The sequence below is a fragment of the Xyrauchen texanus genome, chromosome 21 (genome assembly GCF_025860055.1).
Source record: "Xyrauchen texanus isolate HMW12.3.18 chromosome 21, RBS_HiC_50CHRs, whole genome shotgun sequence".
In the NCBI taxonomy this organism is placed as follows: domain Eukaryota; kingdom Metazoa; phylum Chordata; class Actinopteri; order Cypriniformes; family Catostomidae; genus Xyrauchen; species Xyrauchen texanus.
In genome coordinates this window covers 35,284,908-35,306,557 of record NC_068296.1, presented here as the reverse complement: position 1 = coordinate 35,306,557, position 21,650 = coordinate 35,284,908, and the positions used below count along the sequence as shown (strand labels likewise).

The 21,650-nt window shown below is 38.7% G+C and overlaps 1 protein-coding gene across 2 annotated transcripts in view; it reads left to right on the top strand.

Moving 5' to 3' along the window:
• Nucleotides 1–21,650, top strand: part of LOC127662005 (ventricular zone-expressed PH domain-containing protein-like) — a 160,784-nt gene that overhangs the window by 97,594 nt on the left and 41,540 nt on the right. Inside the window, exons 7-9 of one of the 2 annotated variants that reach the window (XM_052153016.1) lie at nt 12,782–12,981; nt 15,820–16,041; nt 16,740–17,035. In XM_052153016.1, the coding sequence (XP_052008976.1) occupies nt 12,782–12,981; nt 15,820–16,041; nt 16,740–17,035 (718 nt within the window). Of the gene's footprint in view, nt 1–12,781; nt 12,982–15,819; nt 16,042–16,685; nt 17,036–21,650 lie in introns of both variants that reach the window. The other variant, XM_052153015.1, reaches the window with a different exon arrangement.

Sequence of the window (21,650 nt, the reverse complement as noted above, 5' to 3'; positions counted from 1 at the left end):
TGACAGCACTAGCTGAAAGACTTAACATTTAAAAAAATGGATGAAAAGCACCCAGCTGTGCTAAGTGTTATGGTTACCTGTAATCTCAGCCAGCTTCTCATGAAATGTATACCCAACTAAGAATCCAAACTGCAGTTTGCATTTAAACGAACAAAAGCTGTAATCGCTCTTAAATAGGTTAACTCAAATAAACAACTTAAAAGCTTGTACTGCAGTCTCCAAATGTCCGTAAAACATGTCCAATGGCAGTCCGCTTTGAGAGAGGCTTAATTTTCATCCAGAAATGTACTTAATTAACTTAATTGGCACCTAGCACCATCTAATAATGGTTCAGTTCATTTGCTAATTAATCAAAAGATGAATGCTGACCCGTCTATAGGGATTTTATACAATCCTTCATAAAAGAGTTCAAGGCTAAAAGGACAGAACTGTTTAATTAATGTCTTTAATGAGGGCACAAACTACAATCCCAAGAAGATTGTGAATGACTTAATAAATTTAAAAACTATGTAAATTTTTAAACTTTTGAGTAAAGTTGTGTCTTATAAGTACATAAACAATATAATTTAATTAGTGCTGTCATAATCGCATAATTTTTAATAGTTAAACATGATTTAATGGCGATTTTACTATATATTTCTTTTCCTGTCAAAATGCATGTAGTTCCTTAGAAAATAAAATATGTAACAATGATGTTTTATTTACATTTTTACAAACAATGTCTTCCACAGTATAAAGAAAGTAATTCTCGAATATAGCACCAATTCAAGTAACATTAAACGTTTCCTATAATCTAAATGGGAAGTAATAGAATAAAAATAATTAGTCCCCATAGTTTGCTTTTTTTATTGCAGCGCGCATTAAATATCTTAAACCCTCATCCTCTGCAATATTAATAGTGGCTATCCACGTCGCTACAGCAATCGAGAAGCCACATTAATATGATTTTCCACTTTAAACTCCACATGAAAAGCACTTGCTTTTAGCGCTGACTCTGTCCAGGTAATGATACCTTATCCGAATTGTCTGGAACGCAAAGCTGGGGAAATTCTGATGCTTCAGCTCCAGCAGGTCTTGTGATTGCGTGCTTTGGCCCATTCCTCCAGAGAGAACTGAAGAACATGTAGTTTGAACAGATGAACGTGGTATCTTCAGGAATTTGGAAATTGCTCCCAAGTATGAACCAGACTTGTGGAGTTTCACAGTTTTTCTAATTGAAGGTAGGCCTTAAAATACTTCCACAGGTACACGGACCCGAAGGTGGCAGCCCAGGCAAGTCATCAGCACCAGACGCTGCTGTGACGCTCTCCGATACAGCGGCGAAATCGTCATCCAATTCCAGGGGCTCAAAGGAGAATGCCGGCTGGCCGAGCTCATACGGAAGTAAACAGAGCCCGTCGTCATCCCCAAATCGCCTTCAACGCCAGCAGGGTCGTCCTCAATCCCGTGGGAAGAAGGAACGACGTGGGGGGTGGCTGAAGTGGCTCTCTCTCGTGTTAGAAAAGAAAGCCGCGACCGCAATGTTGCCATGGCTATGTTCTCGCACTGAGAACATAAACCATTCATAAAAACGGTGTCTGTGTGTGTTTGCTATATGTTCAACACTCGTTTGTGTATGTTGCTCTTTTACCAGAATCAAACTCTTTTAGAGGAAAATAAACTCTTTCAGAGAAGTCAACTCTCTTATAAGAGAAGCGCTGTCGAAGTGCCCAGGGGCAGTGTCTGCACAGCGTGCAGAGAGTAGAAAGCCGCTGGAATGTGCAATCAGATCCAACAGCAAGCTCTCTTGTGGAGGTGGGTGAAGCAGTCGTGTGTCACACAGCTCACTGATCACACAACTGTTCGGCTCCGAAGAAAAAAATCTGTCTGGCATTTGCTCGCCCTCTCCCTTTATACCCGTATGTCCAGGGCACGGCATGCAAATTCTGTCTGCCAAATTGACATTGGCTTTTTCTCAAGTTCAAGTTCAGAGGTACGCAAGACTCTCAGAAGAGTGACACTCTCAGAAGTGTCACTACAATCGAGACAACTTCGAGTGAGTGACAGAAGGGGAACTCTTATCAGCTACTTTTTAATTTGCTGACAAATTAGAAGTGTTTTATTTCCATAACTTATGAAATATTATTATATACTGTCAAAAATACAGTCAAAACATCATGCAGATCGGAAAGATTGCGAGTAGAATACAACACATTATTTCACTCAAATATCAAATTTATATCAAGTAAAAGCCTTGGAGAAAAAAAAAGCTTTTAGAGTTTATAAGCTGTAAACAGATATCTTTTGTCGTGTTTTGCTTGTAACCAAAACTGCAGATGCTCCCAATTCAGACAATTGCTTTAATGATCCATGATCCAATGAGTCCAAATACAATGTGATATGATATATATATATATATATATATATAAATGTGACGCTAACTCAGATATCGTTGTTATCATCCTGGGGACCGGTCTCTGGTACAAAGTGCACCAATCACAGCTGCTGTGGTCTGTGTCGACGCGACATGCAGTTACATTTTGAAGAGGTGCACATCTAGCTATGGCATAGGCTAAGCCATAACCGGCATAGCTTTGTGTAGCCCAAGTATAAATCGGCCTTAACTCTCAAATATACAATAGAAATGTTAATTGTTTTAATTGAACTTCAGATGTGCATCTATATCAGCTGACCACTTGTGATTCTAATGTTACCGGTTTGCAAATTTAACATGACCCATCAAGGGAAAGATTGCTGTCCTGATTAGCTCAGTTTAATTCTTAACTGACTCAAAACAAATCAATAACTGTAAATCACAGTACGAAAGCCTTACTCTTAATTACACAGCAGTGCTGAGACAGATCTCTCCATCACTGCCCTGTCAGTCAATGACTTCACTGGCAGCATTTTGTAGGAAGATACCTCATAAGGAGGACAGTGGTTTTAGATAGGCCTTTAAAGCACCTTGCTGCCTTGCAATCTACGACCTACATTGGCAGCTACCTTCTAAGGCATCATCGTGACTGCATTGGAACCTCATAAATGACTGATTTGGAACATTCTTCCTAAGCTGGGTTTCTATCCAAATGTTTTACAAAAATTGGAATGCTAATCATTGCGCATTTCCATCCACTACGTCATGCACATTATCTTGAGAGAGTCTGTCTTTTCATGATGGAGTAGCTGACTGACCTGTATGTTAGCAGAGCGAGTGAAAGCAGAGAGAGGAGCTGGTTTTATAAAAATCAAAGCATTGTGAAATCTTAAAAGAAGTGTCCAGAAAACACAATGTTAATCTGTTCCCATGTGGAGAGAAAATCTAAAGGTCAGTAATGCATACTGGTGTATAGACCTATATCGCGCTCCTCAATTAATGTAGGATATTATGTCCCACATTAAATAGAATTGAACATTTAATGACCTAAAACACCAATTGAACTATGTACCATCAATATGCTAATATTGCATAGTTTGACTTTGATCAATCTAAATTTATTTTAATGTCGTTGGCTAGTTCATGCATTATACACTCACCTAAAGGATTATTAGGAACACCTGTTCAAGTTCTCATTAATGCAATTATCTAATCAACCAATCACATGGCAGTTGCTTCAATGCATTTAGGGGTGTGGTCCTGGTCAAGACAATCTCCTGAACTCCAAACTGAATGTCAGAATGGGAAAGAAAGGTGATTTAAGCAATTTTGAGCGTGGCATGGTTGTTGGTGCCAGACGGGCCGGTCTGAGTATTTCACAATCTGCTCAGTTACTGGGATTTTCACGCACAACCATTTCTAGGGTTTACAAAGAATGGTGTGAAAAGGAAAAACATCCAGTATGCGGCAGTCCTGTGGGCTGAAAATGCCTTGTTGATGCTAGAGGTCAGAGGAGAATGGGCCGACTGATTCAAGCTGATAGAGCAACTTTGCCTGAAATAACCACTCGTTACAACCGAGGTATGCAGCAAAGCATTTGTGAAGCCACAACATGCACAACCTTGAGGCGGATGGGCTACAACAGCAGAAGACCCCACCGGGTACCACTCATCTCCACTACAAATAGGAAAAAGAGGCTACAATTTGCAAGAGCTCACCAAAATTGGACAGTTGAAGACTGGAAAAATGTTGCCTGGTCTGATGAGTCTCGATTTCTTTTGAGACATTCAGATGGTAGAGTCAGAATTTGGCTTAAACAGAATGAGAACATGGATCCATCATGCCTTGTTACCACTGTACAGGCTGGTGGTGGTGGTGTAATGGTGTGGGGGATGTTTTCTTGGCACACTTTAGGCCCCTTAGTGCCAATTGGGCATCGTTTAAATGCCACGGCCTACCTGAGCACTGTTTCTGACCATGTCCATCCCTTTATGGCCATCATGTACCCATCCTCTGATGGCTACTTCCAGCAGGATAATGCACCATGTCACAAAGCTTGAATCATTTCAAATTGGTTTCTTGAACATGACAATGAGTTCACTGTACTAAAATGGCCCCCACAGTCACCAGATCTCAACCCAATAGAGCATCTTTGGGATGTGGTGGAACGGGAGCTTCGTGCCCTGGATGTGCATCCCACAAATCTCCATCAACTGCAAGATGGCATCCTCAATATGGGCCAACATTTCTAAAGAATGCTTTCAGCACCTTGTTGAATCAATGCCACGTAGAATTAAGGCAGTTCTGAAGGCGAAAGTGGGTCAAACACAGTATTAGTATGGTGTTCCTAATAATCCTTTAGGTGAGTGTATATTTGCAGATGAAGAAGCTCAGCAAATGTGAACAGAGGTAGAAGTGCAATAATAGAAAATAATAGGCAATAATACATGGATTTTTTTTTTTTTATTATTATTTTTTCCATTTAGTAATTTATTAGTTTTATTTTCGTTCTGGTCATTTTTTTTTTTTATAATTGTTTTGTATTTGGTAATTTATATTTTTAATTTAAAGTTTCGTCTAGTAATATTTATTAAATATTTAATAAATAATTTATTAAATCCAGAGAATGTTGCAGACATGTTTCAAAAGTAAGAAATAAAAATCATTTAAGTGACTCCAGTCAGGCTTCCTAAGCAACCAATTGGCCCAGTTGCTAGGGTGGGTAGAGTCACATTGGGGTAACCTCCTCATGGTCGCTATAATGTGGTTCTTGCACTCGGTGGGGCGCGTGGCGTGTCGTGCGTGAATGTCGCGGAGAATAGCGTGAGCCTCCACATGCGTTAGGTCTCCGCAGTAACATGCTCAACAAGCCACATGAAAAGATGTACGGATTGACTGTCTCAGACGCAACTGAGATTTGTCCTCCACCATGAGGGCTTAGAGTGCATTGGGAATTGGGCATTCCAAATTGGGGAGAAAAAATTTGTTTTTGGACTAACGTTAGTGTTCCAATAAAGCACATTGTAACTTTTCTTCTAGTGTGTATTTATTTTCATTTAATACATCTTCTGCATGGAGGGTTATGATATTTAAAAGCATACTGAAATAACTTTACTGTGGATAGGAGGTTAGGTGCTAATTAAGCCATGGAGTGAACACAGAGCGTGGTTTGCATGAAAAACTCATTTGCATGTGAAAATAATCAGTGGCAAATTTGCAGCAAGTTTGCCATGAATTCTCTATTTTTGTAAGGGCAAATGGTCAAAACATGCCATTGTTTTGCAAATAAACTTTCCATCACCTTAATGTGCATTTTGACCAACTTGAACTCAAGAAAATCCACCTTGGCCTAGCCTATAAACTTTATATGAATTTTGAGAGTTTATGCACATATCAATCATTTCCATACAGGTTTTCTTAAGGCAAATTTACAATTCACATTCAAATTGTTGTATGTAAACCCAGCAATAGGTAGCAACTCTGTTTGTAATATAAATGGTGCTGCAAGCAAAGTGTATGGGAGACTCCACTTGAAATTGATTTCAGTAAAGTTTGGTGTTAGCATGTTGCTAAGCTAACAATACAATCCTCAAATAAGCTTACTTATACATAGAACTCACAATTATCAGGTAAGATAGTTCATGTTTAATTAGATGTAACTATTTTTTGCAATACTGCTTGGTTTTTATTTAATTATATTTATAATATACATTTATCTCGCTTCGGTTTCATCCACCAACTTGAATGGATTTGCGGTGCATTATGGGATTGCATTCTCCATAAAGGACACAAGTTCTAAATGGCGAATACAATGTCATCCTTTTAGAAGACCCTTCATGATGGGATCACGCCTGTGATGGCTAAAATTGCTGCCTAAGTTTTGGAACAGAGCCATTTTGTCCTTTATCTCTTTTGAGTTTTTCTCAAATTTCAGTACTGTTAAAACTAAAAAGTGTAAGGGATTGTTGCATGGGATTTAGCTGATATCTTTAGTGTAATAATTTGTATGAAAGTGATCTCATTAAGCCAAAGTGATAATGTTTAGATTTGTTGTGGTGGTAAGCAGAGATTACCGTAAGATGAAGTATGTTGGTTTATTGAGCCAGAGCTCAGACCTGCGTCTACGGGATGGAGTTGGCTGGCCAAGGCTTTTCTTGGCACTCTTGACTTGCAGTGCAGTTCTCTGGCCCAAATCTTGTATCGGATTTAAACACAACCAGATGTTTACATATTCACTCAACCTGTAAAATTCACACGTATATGCCAAAACTCAGAATCCCTTGCACTCTCATTCAGTTTGAATAGAAACGACACCTCAGACTGGTTTACAACACCAAAAATAAATTTTAACATATTATTTTAACATAATAAAAATATATGTGGTTTCTCCTTGTAATTTACGCAAATATATAGAATTACAGACTTTTAATAATTAATTTGTATCTTCACTAATATACACTACATTTCCCCAGTATCTTTGAAATAAATCATTATAAGCCTTGAATTATTTGTCAGTTTCTCCATACAGAACATTTCTTTGACAACTTCTGTCCATTGTCCCTGTAAAGGGGGTTCTGGCTTGTACCAATTTCTGGTAATGGACTTTTTTCAAGCATTAAGTATCTTAACACATCCTCTTTCAGCACATTATTTGAAATAACCCCAAAGTACAGCATCGAATATTCCTTCGGGATCTTCTATCCTAAAATCCTATTAATATTTAATTAAATGGTATCCCAGATGTTTTTTTTTTTTTTTTTTTTGGCAACTCCAAAAAATATGAAAATGGTCCACATCTACATAACACATCCTCCAGAATGGCTGTCACGTAGATAATTGCTTACTTTTTATTTTGGGTTTAATTAAAAAGCTATTTTTAACCCAAACTTGTAATCTTCATGAGGAAGTAGATATAGGCTGCGTTTTGCACACCGTAAACCATTCATCCTCTGATCTTTCAGCTCCCATTTCTGTTTTATATAAAGTTCTCTCTACTCTCCATATCTACTTCTATTCTAGAACTAAATACTAAGGGTAGAGTTGACCATCTCTCAATTTGTGGTCGACCAATAGTGTATTTTGCAGACACGATAAATAAAGTGGTGGAAAAGGACACTAACCGATTAATACATTTTTTAATTTGTAGTCTTTCCTTACTATGACAAGCCAAGAGTCCAAAATTAATCAAATCCCATATGCAGTTTATTGTTAAACCCAATTTAAACCAGGAAATCAAATAAAGATTTGGTGCCTAACATGGGACTTAACTATAAACAAGCCCAAAACTCACCAGGATCTCTCTCGAATATTTTCAGTAGTATGTAATGTTTTTCTAATATCATCCTGGGTTTGTGGATTTTAAATGAAGCCAGTCTGATCCTTGTCCATTAAGTCAGATCAGATATTTTCTAATCTTTCACACATAATTTGAGGGAAATAACTTCTAATCTACGCACATTAAGAACTGAAACGGGCATATACGAACACGGCATTCTTTATTTTTTACCTTCTTTAGGAATTATTGTTTTTATGGCCTCCTTCCTTGGAGAGATGTTCCCCTCTTCAAGGATCCAATTAAAAGTTAATAAAAATACAGGGTTTAATTCTTAAACCATTCAGATAAGAAGTCGTCACTACACTACATGGGGATTTGTTCTTTTTTAATCTGTTTATGGCGCTCTCCAACACTTCATAGTGATAGGCAGTGGTGGAAATGGCAGAGATTCATTGGAGGGACCCTAATGGAGTGGAGGGGGTGAAAGGTCACTGAACAACATTCATGAATTATATGTGCATAAAACACCTTTCATTCAACAGAATTTGTGCTTGGAGAGATTTACCTGTGTAATTCCATCCAAATGAAAGATACAATGTGCTGGAACCTACACATGGGGTGTATTCACACAAACCTTTTAAATGCATGTGCTGAAAGTAAAAGGAAGGTTAAAGAGAACTGCAGAATGTTTTAGACCTCTCAGTTTAGTGCATTGTTATATGCATGTAAAGTTGTAGGGAAGAGGGAGGATGCAGTTGACACTGACTAAAGAAAGAGGAGACGAACTGTATTAACAGTAGCATAAATCATATGAAAGTGCATTGCAAGGAGCACTAGAGATTGCAAACAACACGAGATGAAAATGATGCAACCAAGCATTTTCTTTATGGCCATGGAGAGCATTTGACCACAAAAAGAAACTGTTGGGAAAAACTGATTGAGGAAACTACCCAATATAAATATAACAATTTAAGTGTATCAAAATTAATGTACGGTGAGTAATAATACCAAACCGTATTACCATCAACCGTTGGTAATAATACCAAACCGTTGAGCCACAACATCAAATAAGGCCTTAAAGTTCTTGCCACTTACAGGGGAGCATAAACATTCACCATACTAATCCATTTGTTCTCGATTTTACACCTGACAATAACATATCTTCCTTCATTATCACTTTTCATTTACACCTTTGAAAACAGTCTGAGTTTGGGATAAGGATTGACACTCCTCTCCAATGACCGTTTTAAAAAGAGCTATAAAAAGTGGTTCTAACTTGTGTAGTCAAACTTCTTAGTTTTTTCTTGAAATAATATCACCTACACTTTTTCCATCTTAAATTTAGCTCGAAATTGACCTCGTTGTAATGGGTTGCACAGTCCATGTATATTCTATGAGTCAACCTTCATTTAATTTTAAAATAACCTAATTAAGCAGTATTGCACTACCTTCAATGAACAATTTCCTGAATATGTAAAGATAAACACTATAACCAAAGGCAAAATTAAACCAGCTTTAATTTTAAATTAGCTACAGCAATAGCAGTATCATTTGTTCACAGGACTTTTGAATTGTAAAAAGAAATGGCTGTGCGCAAAACCACGCCATGGTCAATAAACGAGGTCCAGACGTTCCTCTCGTTAGCAAAGAACGAAATGCAAAAGTCTTTCAGGAAGTGTCTCGGCTGTTGGCCGCACAGCTGAGACACAGCTACCACCGGACCTACCAACAGTGTAGGGAAAACAAAACAAAACTTCAGTGACTACAAAACCATCAAGGAAAAGTGGAAGTGGTTCGACCAAATGGACTCTGTCTTGACCGGCGAGCCATGGGAGTGAGAGTGCCCGGCTGGAGTCAATGGTGGAGGATGGTACGTTTTGTTAAGTTAACTCTATACTCTGCTTGAAAGCTTCACTTTATTCAGTTGACCAGCTACTGGGAAGCTTGCTTCTAAAACAACCAGACTAATTTAACTGTTACACTTGTGTAAAATCACCATGCAACAACTGCTTTGTGCAGCACAATGAGCTAGAAGCTAACAGCTAGCGGTTGTGTTAATTGTTTATTGTTTTGTGTCGTGTTTAAGTGATGTCACGGCAGTAGAGGCAGCACAACTATGATGATCAGCCTATAATTCCACCCACATAGAGGCGGCACTAAACTGCAGTGGAAATGCAAGCTCAGAAAAGTAAAGTGAGTAGAGTCAAGTAGAACCATAAAGTGCAGTGGAAAAGTGCTATTAGATACTGATGTTGTATCTTGAAGATTAAATTCAAATCTTTTATTTTTTCTTGAGTAATTTCAACAGAGCAGTGTTCACTTCAGCAGCCCAGGTTTCCAGCTGTTCGATGCGTCATTAATAATCTCATCTACAATTGGGAACTACAATTTATGCCAGCATCTACTACGGGACCTAAACTGAAAGTCTCAGTCTTTTCTCTTTTGTATTCATAAGATATACATCATCAGACTGCTCTGTCTTGTTATTCTCAATTTTGGTTAAGCATTTTTTATTTAAATTCTTTTCAGGAGGATTTTGTCATTTGCACTTCTTTGGTACCATTCATCTTTGTCAGCTTAGGAAATTTAAGGCCGATGTGTGTCATTTTGTGTATTAATTTTTTTTGTATAAAAACGTAATATGCAGTCAACTTTAAGAAAGCCATTTGTAGGTTGATTTCACCTAAAAGAGCAACAGTGAAGCTCTGTGGTGCAATCAAAAGATTAGCCTGTTTGTTTGAGCAACCCATACAGCCCGGCACAGTAACATTGACTCAACCAATGGTTTAAGTTTGGGACGGAACTATCAGTTTTTTACCACCAAATGGAGACTTGAGGATTTTTCTTGAATCTGTTTGAAAACCTCAAACTCTTTTGTTGAGCTAGTGATGCAGAAATTACACACTTCAGCTTTAACTTTATCGAATTCAACATTCAAGCAACATTTGTTGCTAAGTTGCTGTCTAGTAAGAGTGATCCAAAACATTCTTGCAAGGTTCTATTCAGGTAAGTATACTGCCTAAGTAGCTACCTATTTAGGCAGTAGACAACAAGGCCGTTTACTAGGTTTTGAATTGTCCTGAAGTGTCTTGCTCAGGAACACAATTGTGACGTATGGGTCGACTCGGTTTAAATCTTCAATTCCGCCCACATTTAACTATGGGCCTCCTTTCTCAAGTCTCCCATGGTATCGGTTCACTTTGTACAGTATATATATGGACCTCTTATAAGGATAGTTATACTCTAGGGTCTGTTTCTTCAGATCATAAGTTCTGGCATTGTGAGATAGAGAGAGAAGTCAGAATACTTTTTAAAAATATATTTTTTAGTCTGTTTTTTAACTTTCACGTCAAGACTCCAAGCATAGATCAGACACATTGGTAGTACATCAGCTTATACAAATCTAATGTTTTCAATGGGGAATACAGTTGCTCATGCCAATATGATAATTTATTATCTCCCCCTTTCAGTGTGATTTAGTGTTTGCTTTGAGTCACCACTCTGATTCGAGCAAAAACATGTTTTGAAACAGATCCACGTTTTGGGTTAAATTAGGAATGAAATATAGTGTTTAGATATGTAATATATAGCTACAGCCAGACACACACCCATTGTGCAACATGTTACGTACCCCTCATCAGCCCTCTACATTGTGAGTAAATCAATAAACAAAAAGTGCATTATCCTATGAGCTAACATGACAGCTGTTTGGTTACGATGGCTAGGATTGAATAAAGTAGGCCTGTAAAAAAAAATCTAATGTATTTGTTGGCACACCATTGAAAATATCCTTCTTGATCAGCAGGGTAAACTTTGCATACCTAGCCTAAAATAGTCATAGGCTACTTAAAAGCATACATTTTTGATGAACACAATTAACATGTCAACATGTTAATGCCAACATGGGGTGTTGTGGTGGCTCAGTGGTTGAGGCTCAGGGTTACTGACCAGAAGGTTGGGGGTTCAAGCCCCAGCACCACCAAGATGCCACTGTTGGGCCCTTGAGCAAGGCACTTAACTCCAGGTTGCTCCGGGTGATTGTCCCTGTAACAAGTGCACTGTAAGTCGCTTTGGATAAAAGCGTCTGCCAAATGCATAAATGTAAATGTAACATGGTACGGTTAAAGACTGGACCTGACTCACCTGAGGTGATTATCCTGTGCTTTAAAAAGACAGATCGGCGGGAAAATAACTTGCAAGCATCCAAAGTTTCAAAGACGCAAATGTGAAAACATCCATAGCGACTTGCAAGCCAGCATTTTGAAAAACCACTTTTCACACCACCACCAAAGTCATTTCTATAGCTACTTTGCTGGTCTTGCAAGAGGACATTTTTCTGCGCTTGCCACGAGTGAGAGAGGGAAGAAACGGGCGTAACCTAAGGTGAAATTAAACTTTGGATACATCTGCTCCAGATATCCTCCTTTTTATCATTTGTATAATTAATTATTTAAAATGTGTAACATTAACATGACAGTATTTTAAGCACAGCCTTTGTAATAATATAAAGCCAAACGTCAATGTGTAAAAATACAGAACCGTGAAATAATGGGGAATCATTTTGACCAACTAGAAATTCCAGTGTCAACTCACAGCATCAAAACCATTTAGTCGACAAGTCTCGCACATCCCTAGTTATAATATGTTTCATACATTTCAATGAATAAGTCATTAACATTATTTATAAAATGTTGTAATGATTAAGAGATCATTAGTTTTATGCATTCATATACTTATATAAATACATCTAAATTATACTCTCCTATTTGAAAAATACATGAAATATTGATCTGTTATGCATGAAATAATGTTGACTAATTGAACAATAAGCCAAGAGAGGCTGTGTGTTTCAGTGATTTGGCTATGATTTAGGGAGTTCTCCACTTCATGTCATGCCTAGGAACCCCCCTTGCTTTTATAAAGCGTAACAATAACAGTAGTAATGTGATAATAGACACCAATGTTTAGTGAATAGTAAAATGTATTTACTGTATAATAATAACAATCAGAATAAACAATTCTGAGAATTTATCAGCATTTAACAACGGCTTTGAACACCACTTGGAACTATCCATTTGATATTATGACTTTATAATGACTGTACTGACTTATAATGATTCGTAACACAATTGCTGTGTTTTTGTTGTGTGCAGGTCCAGGCTCGTGGGGCTCTGCAGTACCTGGTGTCTCTGTTAGCGAGTATGGAGCACAGCGTCCATCACACACTACTGCTGGAGATCCGCTGCCTGACCGATCACTACACATCCATCCTGGGCGGAGGAGGAAAAGAAATTTACCGCATGAGTAACAGTTTTGCCGCCATCGCCCGGCTGCTGGGACGCAAGCTGGACAGGTACACACACATTTCACACACACACACTTTCCAAATTATATTGCTTTATTCGATTTTCTGAATAGCCTTGACATGTTCCAAAATTTGCTTTTGAAAACGCATTGGATTTATATCAGTAATTGAAATGTTATTATGATGGAATTACTTTTATAAGAATCTTAATCTGCAGGCTTTTGTCTGATCATTGCGAATCAGTGATTTGCAGTTTATAGGCAGAACAGAGTTGCGAAGAAGTTTCTAAGGCTTTATTTTTGCTCTTTAGAGAAAAACTCGTAGGACGGATGACAGAGAAAGAAAAAAATAGAAAAGGAATTAGATGATTGAATGGAAATTGGATTAGATGGAATTTTAGTTTTTTGTTTTAAAGTGATCATACTTTTAAAACTCAAAATGTCCCACCAAGTCCTTCAGAAGACATTCATTGATCGACTGGTGTTGTGTGGATTTCTTTTATGTTGCCTAAATGTGACTTTTGGACCATCAAACAGCCAGTAGCGTCATGGCAACCATTTGCTTTCATTGTCTGGACAAACAGAGCTGAAATGTGGTTATAAATATCTCCATTTCAGTTCTGCTGAAGAAGAAAAGACATACACATCTGTGATTGCTTAAAGTAAATCATGAGAGAATTATCATTTTTGGGTGAACTAGCCCTTTAATGAAATATTTCTTCCTGATCTATCTAAAATTTGATTTGTTGGCATAACTTGATTAAGTCAAGTTGATTCAGTGACTTGAATTAAACCAGTTAGTTTAGATGTTGACCACACGAAGGACACTTTTAACATGTTAACCTTTACTTCAGTTTTATGAGGAGAAAACTGGATAGATATTATTATTCCTAAACACCAGAAGATAGTAAGTCTGTCAAACCTTGTGCTGCTTCTTGCTGTATGTGGCATCTTCCACTTTGCATATCTGTTTGAAAAATCGCAATATTAGAAGTGAGAGGCTTCAATTTATATTCAGCAAGATTCTTGAGAATTTCATTCTGATTTCACTTGAAGTCAAAATGATTATTTAACAGGAATAAATAAACCTAACTACATTAGGTTACACCAACAGACATCATTTTTAGGGTTAAATCAAGTAGAAATAGGTGCTTAAGTGAGCCTCGAGGGGGGAAATAAGTAATAATATTTATTTATTTTTTTAAATAGAAAGAACAGGAAAGTGTTTCACCATATCTTATTCATGTGACTAATCAGCCAATCGTGTGGCAGCAATGCAGTGCATAAAATCATGCAGATACGGTTCAGGAGCTTCAGTTAATGTTCAACCATCAGAATGCGGAAAAATGTGATCTCAGTGATTTGGACCGTGGCATGATTGTTGGTGCCAGACGGGCTGGTTTGAGTATTTCTGTATCTGCTGATCTGCTGGGATTTTCACACACAACAGTCTCTAGAATTTACTCAGAAGGGTGCCAAAAACAAAAAACATCCAGTGAGTAGCAGTTCTGCAGATGGAAACACCTTGTTGATGAGAGAGGTCAACAGAGAATGGACAGACTGGTTCGAGCTGACAGAAAGGCTACAGTAACGCAGATAACCGCTCTGTTCAATTGTAGTGACCAGAATAGCATCTCAGAATGCACAACACATCAAACCTTGAGCCGGATGGGTTACAACAGCAGAAGATCACATTGGGTTCCACTTCTGTTAGCCAAGATCAGAAAGCGGAGGCTGCAGTGGGCCTACATATGTGTACCTCAGAAGAAATCTAGATTCATCAGAACAGGTGATGTTTTTCCAGTCTTTATCTGTCCAGTGAAGCTGTGCCCACTGCAGCTTCAGCTTTCTTTGGTCTTCTGCTGATGTAGCCTATTCGCCTCACGGTTGGAATACTGCACATTTTCCCAGAATGTCCCATTACATGGATACAGTATTCAATTATTTAAGTTCAGTGAATTTTTTAATAAAATAATTGAATTCTGTATTTGCACAAATTAGACATATTGGGGAAATTTGCTCACCTGTAGTAATTCATCCCACTGGGAGCCTAGCACAATCTTCAGAATGTGAAAATATATACTATATATTTACTTTTTTATGTAAATAACTTCTTAGTCCTATGTAGTCTGTATAATAGATTATATTTTTCAATTTTGAAGGTGGCAACTCTGTCACTGTGAGCTCTGTTTATCACACTGTGCTCAAGTGTGCCACTGTATGAACACTACACATATACACTACTTTGGACCTTCATTAAACAGTAATCATGATTCCATAAAATAAATGATATGGTTGATATGGTCGTCCTTGTGTAACTTTATTAACACTAGGAAAATAATACTGACATTTTCCTGATTTTTATTTGTTTGTTTTGAGGGGGAACACTTAATTGTATTATAAGTTTTGTTTGTATTTAAAATATCAATAATAAAAAATTTAAAAAAAAATCAGTTAACTGCCTTTGCATGTGTATTATGTGTTCATGAGTTGTAAAAGTATGGATATTTGTTCACATTTATGGATTCGATTTATTTGTGAATATTAATAGGATACCCCTGTACAAGTGTTTTATTGTTTATGGCCATGTTCGGGGTACTGATACGTACTGGTCAGCCCACTTCAATCAAGTACTAGTGAGAACTGACACTTAAATATTTAGCAATATTTCAATTTAGAAAAAAAGTTAAACATTGAAATACAAACTAGTTTGTACATAAATAGTTTGTAGGCAAATTTTGTGTTGATTAAGAGACACATCTAAAGGGTTGAGGGACATTGAAGCTGATGCTACACGGTTTACTACTATATGCATTTTTGCTGTATGTCTACTGTACGTAGCATTGTATTTTTTCAAACACAACCTATATCTCTGTATGTATGGCAGAGGTGAAGAGAATCTGGTGTTTTTGCGGCCGTGTGAAGCAGAGTCTAGTTCTGCCGTGTTTGCTGAGAGTCAGCATCTGCAGTTAAAGATCCAGGCCTTTGAGCAGAAGATTGGTGAAGAGGGGGCGGAGTCTGAGACTGAGGACGCGTCTCCAGGACCTCAGAGACGCCACAGCCTGAGCCAGGCAGCAAGAGACGAGCGCAGAGAGATGAGATTCAACAGGTGGGCTTGATCTGTAGTCTTTCAATTTTACATACTCAGCAAATGTATTTTCTTAAATATTAAAATGGCACCATGCAGTAGTGAAAATTGTAATGTATATAGAACTAAATGTGATTTAAAGGTTACATGTAATGGAAAAAAATGATTTTTCTTGTGTTTGAAATAAAGAGTTTGATGTACACAACACGAAGCACCCTCCATCATACATGGAGACCATTTATTGAGACAGCAGCAAAACATCTGGTTCATAAATGGCCATGGTCATACAATCATTAGCACATTAAAATATGAACACCACTTCTGGGGAGTTGGTGGACAACACCTTCCAATAACTGATGTTTACTCCATTAATTCCAGTGAAGACAAGTCATATTGATACATCATATAATGGCATTCTTGTGGCAACAGTTTGGTCACATTACATATATGCAATGGGTTGTGAATAGCTCTTAATTCGAAGGATCAGATAAAGGGTAGAAAATAGTTATGAAAAACTAAATGATGACCTTGATTGGATTGTAAGTGGATAAAAAAATATAACGGTAAAAAAACACATTCTACGTGTTCTAGAATATTACCCTTTTAAAGTAACTTGAAACAAATTGACTCGAGTGCTTTTGTAATTTGACTTCTCTTACATTCAGATCAAAGAGTCTGGCTCTTCATGCTGTACTCACACGTTCCATTAACTCTGACAGCAGTCCAGAGGGAGAGGGGGTGGAGCTGAGTCCAGAGCCCGATACCTGTGAGGCCAGTCCCAGCCCTGAGACCAGCCCTGTCCTTTCCACCCTGGAGGAGAACCACACACAAGCCACAGAGAGTAAACTTCCCCAAGACACATCTCCAAACAGTGAGGGGCAAAAGGTGGAGGTGGAAGACCCTCTGGAGGGTGATCGACTCTGGACCCACCTGAGAGAAAACATGGAAGAAATCAAAACCTTCTGTGCAGAAATGATGAAACAGATCCCCATACCTGATCACTGTGTCATTGAAGGTAACATTACAAATAAATGTAAATAGCAATTTCTCTTGATATAATGTATCTCCCAGCGAGTCGTCCCATCCTAAAAAAAATTATGGTTGAATATTTAAATTTGCAAAATACATTACAAAAGTAAAATGGGTTGTAAATGCTGTTTCATGTTGACGTTATATTGGAATCCAGGTCTTATTGAATACATTTCACCCGCTAAGTGATTTATTATGCCAGAAAGTCATTTCTGAATGGTGACAGCAAATTATTATGAATGAAAAGGCAGGTATTAATCTGATTCGGGCTGCGTGTCATGCTGTCATTTGGGTAAAGCTTTAAGAATGAATAATACAGCTGAAGTCAGAAGTTTACATACACTCATGTTTAAGTCATTACAACTCATTTTTACCACTCCACAGATTTAATATTAGCAAGTTATAGGAATTTTTCCAACAATTGTTTACAGACAGATTTTTTTCACTTTTAATTGAATCACAATTCCAGCGGGTCAGCAGTTTACGTACACCAAGTTAACTGTGCCTTTAAGCAGCTTGAAAAACTCCATAAACTGATGTCAAGCCTTCAGAAAATTAGTCAATTAGCTTCTGATAGTAGGTGTACTGAATTGGAGCCAAACCTGTGGATGTATTTAAAGGCCTCCCTTCAAACACAGTGCCTCTTTGCTTGACATCATGGGGAAAATCAAAAGAAATTAGCCAGGACCTCAGAAAAAACATTGTGTACCTCCACAAGTCTGGTTCATTCTTTGGAGCAATTTCCAAATGCCAGAAGGTACCACATTCATCTGAACAACAATAATATGAAAGTATAAACATCACGGGACCACGCAGCCATCATACTGGTCAGGAAGGAGACACATTCTTTCTCATAGAGATGAACTTAGTTTGGTGCAAAATGTGCAAATCAATCTCTGAATAACAGCAAAGAACCTTGTGAAGATGCTGGAGGAAACAGGTAGACAAGTATCTATATCCACAGTAAAACGAGACCTATATCGACATAAACTGCAAGACTGCTCAGCAAGGAAGAAGCCACTGCTCCAAAACCACCATAAAAAAGCCAGACTACAGTTTGCAAGTGCACATGGGGAAAAAGATCTTACTTTTTGGAGAAATGCCCTCTGGTCTAATGAAACAAAAATGTAACTGTTTGGCCATAATGACCATCGTTATGTTTGAAGGAAAAAGGGTGATGCTTGCAAGCCGAAGAACACCATCCCAACTGTGAAGCATGGGGGTGGCAGCATCATGTTGTGGGGTGCTTTGCTGCAGGAGGGACTGGTGCACTTCACAAAATAGATGGCATCATGAGGAAGGACAATTATGTGGATATATTGAAGCAACATCTTAAGACATCAGCCAGGAAGTTTAAGCTCAGTAGCAAATGGGTCTTCCAAATAGACAATGACCTCAAGCATTCCTCCAAATTTGTGGCAAAATGACTTCAAGATATTGGAGTGGCCATCACAAAGCCCTGACCTTAGTCCGATATAAAATGTGTGGGCAGAAGTGGAAAAATGTATGCGAGCAAGGAGGAGTACAAACCTGACTCAGTTACACCAGTTCTGTCTGGAGGAATGGGCCAAAATTCCAGCAACATATTGTTAGAAGCTTGTGGAAGGCTATCCAAAACATTTGATCCAATTTAAACAATTTAAAGGCAATGCTACCAAATATATGTAAACTTCTGACCCACTGGGAATGTGATGAAAGAAATAAAAGCTGAAATAAATCATACTCTACTATTATTCTGACATTTCACTTTCTTAAAATAAAGTAGATGACCTCAGACAGGGAAGGTTTTCTACAAATAAATGTCAGGAATTGTGAAAAACTGAGTTTAAATGTATTTGGCTAAGGCGTATGTAAACTTCTGACTTCAACTGTACATATAATACCCATTGATGACATATGAATATAAAAGTGTTATTAGTATGTTATAACTTCTCTAGACCTTATATAAGCTTTTAAACATTTAGAACCGCCATTAATTATGGGTCTTGTTAAGGGAATAAATATGTCATTATTTACACTATCCTAATGTTGCTCCAAATTAATTTACCTTTTTTACACAAAAGGTAAATTAAAATAAATCTTCACGTGGTTTATGCCGTATAATGACAGGGAATTGAGACTTGAAACAGGCACACACAAATAAAACACCATAAAACCACAATAAAAGTAATCAGTTTGACTTTTGTAATATATTCCAAGTATTCTGAATAATTTTGTGTGATGAACAGAAATAAAATTTTTTATTCACATTGTTTTATTAACCTTTACACTCTGAATGTCTTTTTAAAGGTTTCCTGTTTCAGTGGGGTACCCAAAATTAAAGGCTTATTAGTCTACAAAAAAAAAAAAAAAACAGGGTGAAATGTTTGGTATCATGGTTAAGAAAATGTTTAAAAAATTTTAATTATATAGATTGATACATTCTGAAACTCAGCCTAAGAAACTGTTGAAAATGCACAAATTAAATTGAGCCAAAAAAGATTTTTTTTTGTTCTTATTTTTCTGATTTGACATTGTGGAGCGGAGGGGGGCGGGGCCGGTCGGAATATCAGCGCCCGGTCCCCAATCAGCCTGATGAGGCTGCGAGGGATAAAAGCGGCCGGTGATGATTGTTCGAGAGAGAGAATTACGGACATGTCCGTCATGTGTGTTTATGTTTGTGCTTTGAGTTTTATTAAATATGATTTATGTTGACTAGCGGTTCTCGCCTCCTCCTTGCCCATCCTTTAACTGTTTTACATTGGTGCCGAAACCGGGAAGGAGGAGGGATGCCCGTCGCAGGGTCCTCGACACTGCCGTCCACCCAGGGGCGCCGCTGCCATCTGCCGGGGACGGAGTAGCCCGACCGCCCGGATCGCGGAGTACGGCCGTCGTCCGCGGGGCAAGTGGGGACTGGATACCCCGACCGCCTGGAGCGAGGAGCCGCTGCCGGGCGGAGGAGTGCCCTGCCGTCCCCAGAGACGCGGAGGGGTCGAGGGAAGACCGCCCGTCCGCGAGGGAGGAGGGAAGAAACTCTCCGACCGCCCGGAGCGGTAGAGCCGCTGCCAGGGGCGGAGGAGTGTCCCCATTTGCCGCCAGAAAGCGGAGGCGCGTTCTGCCCGCTGGGGTCGGCGGTTTCACTCCGGTTCGCCCGGTGTTGGAGCGGCTGTCGTCCGCCTGAGTGTGGAGGAGTGTTCGAGGACCACGCGACGGTACATCAGAGAACCGGTGAGTGAGCTTTTTCTCTCTCTCCTCTCTCTCTCTCCCTGTCGCACCGTGTTGGCCTTTTCCCTCGCCTATTTTGTTTTTTTTTTTGTTGTTGTTGTTGTTGTTGTCTTCCCCTCCTGTCTCCTCCCAGGGCGAGGAAGGCGGGGATGACCACGCGGGACGCAAGATACACCCCGCCCCAGGGATGGGGGGGGTGTACGTCATGCCGGTGGCACCCGGCCTGAGATAACGCCGGGAGGAGTGTGGAGCGGAGGGGGCGGGGCCGGTCGGAATATCAGCGCCCGGTCCCCAATCAGCCTGATGAGGCGCTTGAGGGATAAAGGCGGCCGGTGATGATTGTTCGAGAGAGAGAGAATTACGGACATGTCCGTCATGTGTGTTTATGTTTGTGCTTTGAGTTTTATTAAATATGATTTATGTTGACTAGCCGGTTCTCGCCTCCTCCTTGCCCATCCTTTAACTGTTTTACATACATCATATATCTCTAAGGTGGCACTGAAATGTTTTTGTGTGTTGATACAGCAAAGCAATCAAAAGCTTAAAGGGTTAAGTGCTGAAATCAAGTATGCTGGCTTTGTCTATAACCTAATTAGTTCGTCATGGCCAAACGTCATGAAAAGAACCATTTAGTTCTAAATGAATGTTTGGGTGGAGCATGTTCATCTTGTTTATGAAAACACAATGGTATTAAAATTGCTACTTTTATCACTACATTTACACCCCTTCACTCACACTTAACCTTAAATTCTATTCTTTTCTATTATGTATTCAACATTATATAAATTTATAATGATAGTTTACCCAAAAACTATCATGACTCAAACTCTGAATTTTCTCAACCTGTTTGGCTGTCATTCTTCAAGAGGGTTGCTTCCTGGCCCAAGTCAAAAGAAATATTCTGGTCCCTAAAAATTACTCCAAGTCCCTCCTTCAATCCAAGTTAAGGAGATTTATTCTGTTCTATCACCAACGAGCCTCAAAAGTCCAATTTACTCTCCTCAACAAATCGCATTTCAGAAACTAGTTACACACTAAAATGTAATACTTAGGATCAGAGGATATAGATACCTAACCATAGAAAGAGCAATATTAGTAGTGATTCCTTAGTAAGCAACAATAATTAACATTTATTAGTATCAGACAAAATGTCTATTAGTCCGTATGTAGTATAAAGAAGCATGCTAAATTTGGTACACTACAGTTTTAGCTTTGTGTGGCAGACTGGGGGTGCCCGTCTCTGGTCTCCAGATGCACAGCTATTTTAACAGCAGCTCTCCTGCACTGACCCGGCACTTTGCCTCCCCTTCACGTTATTCAACAACTTTCCCACAGACAAACAGCCAGCCAATCGATCAGTCTGAATCCTGCTGTGCTGGCTGGATGTGTGAGCGTGT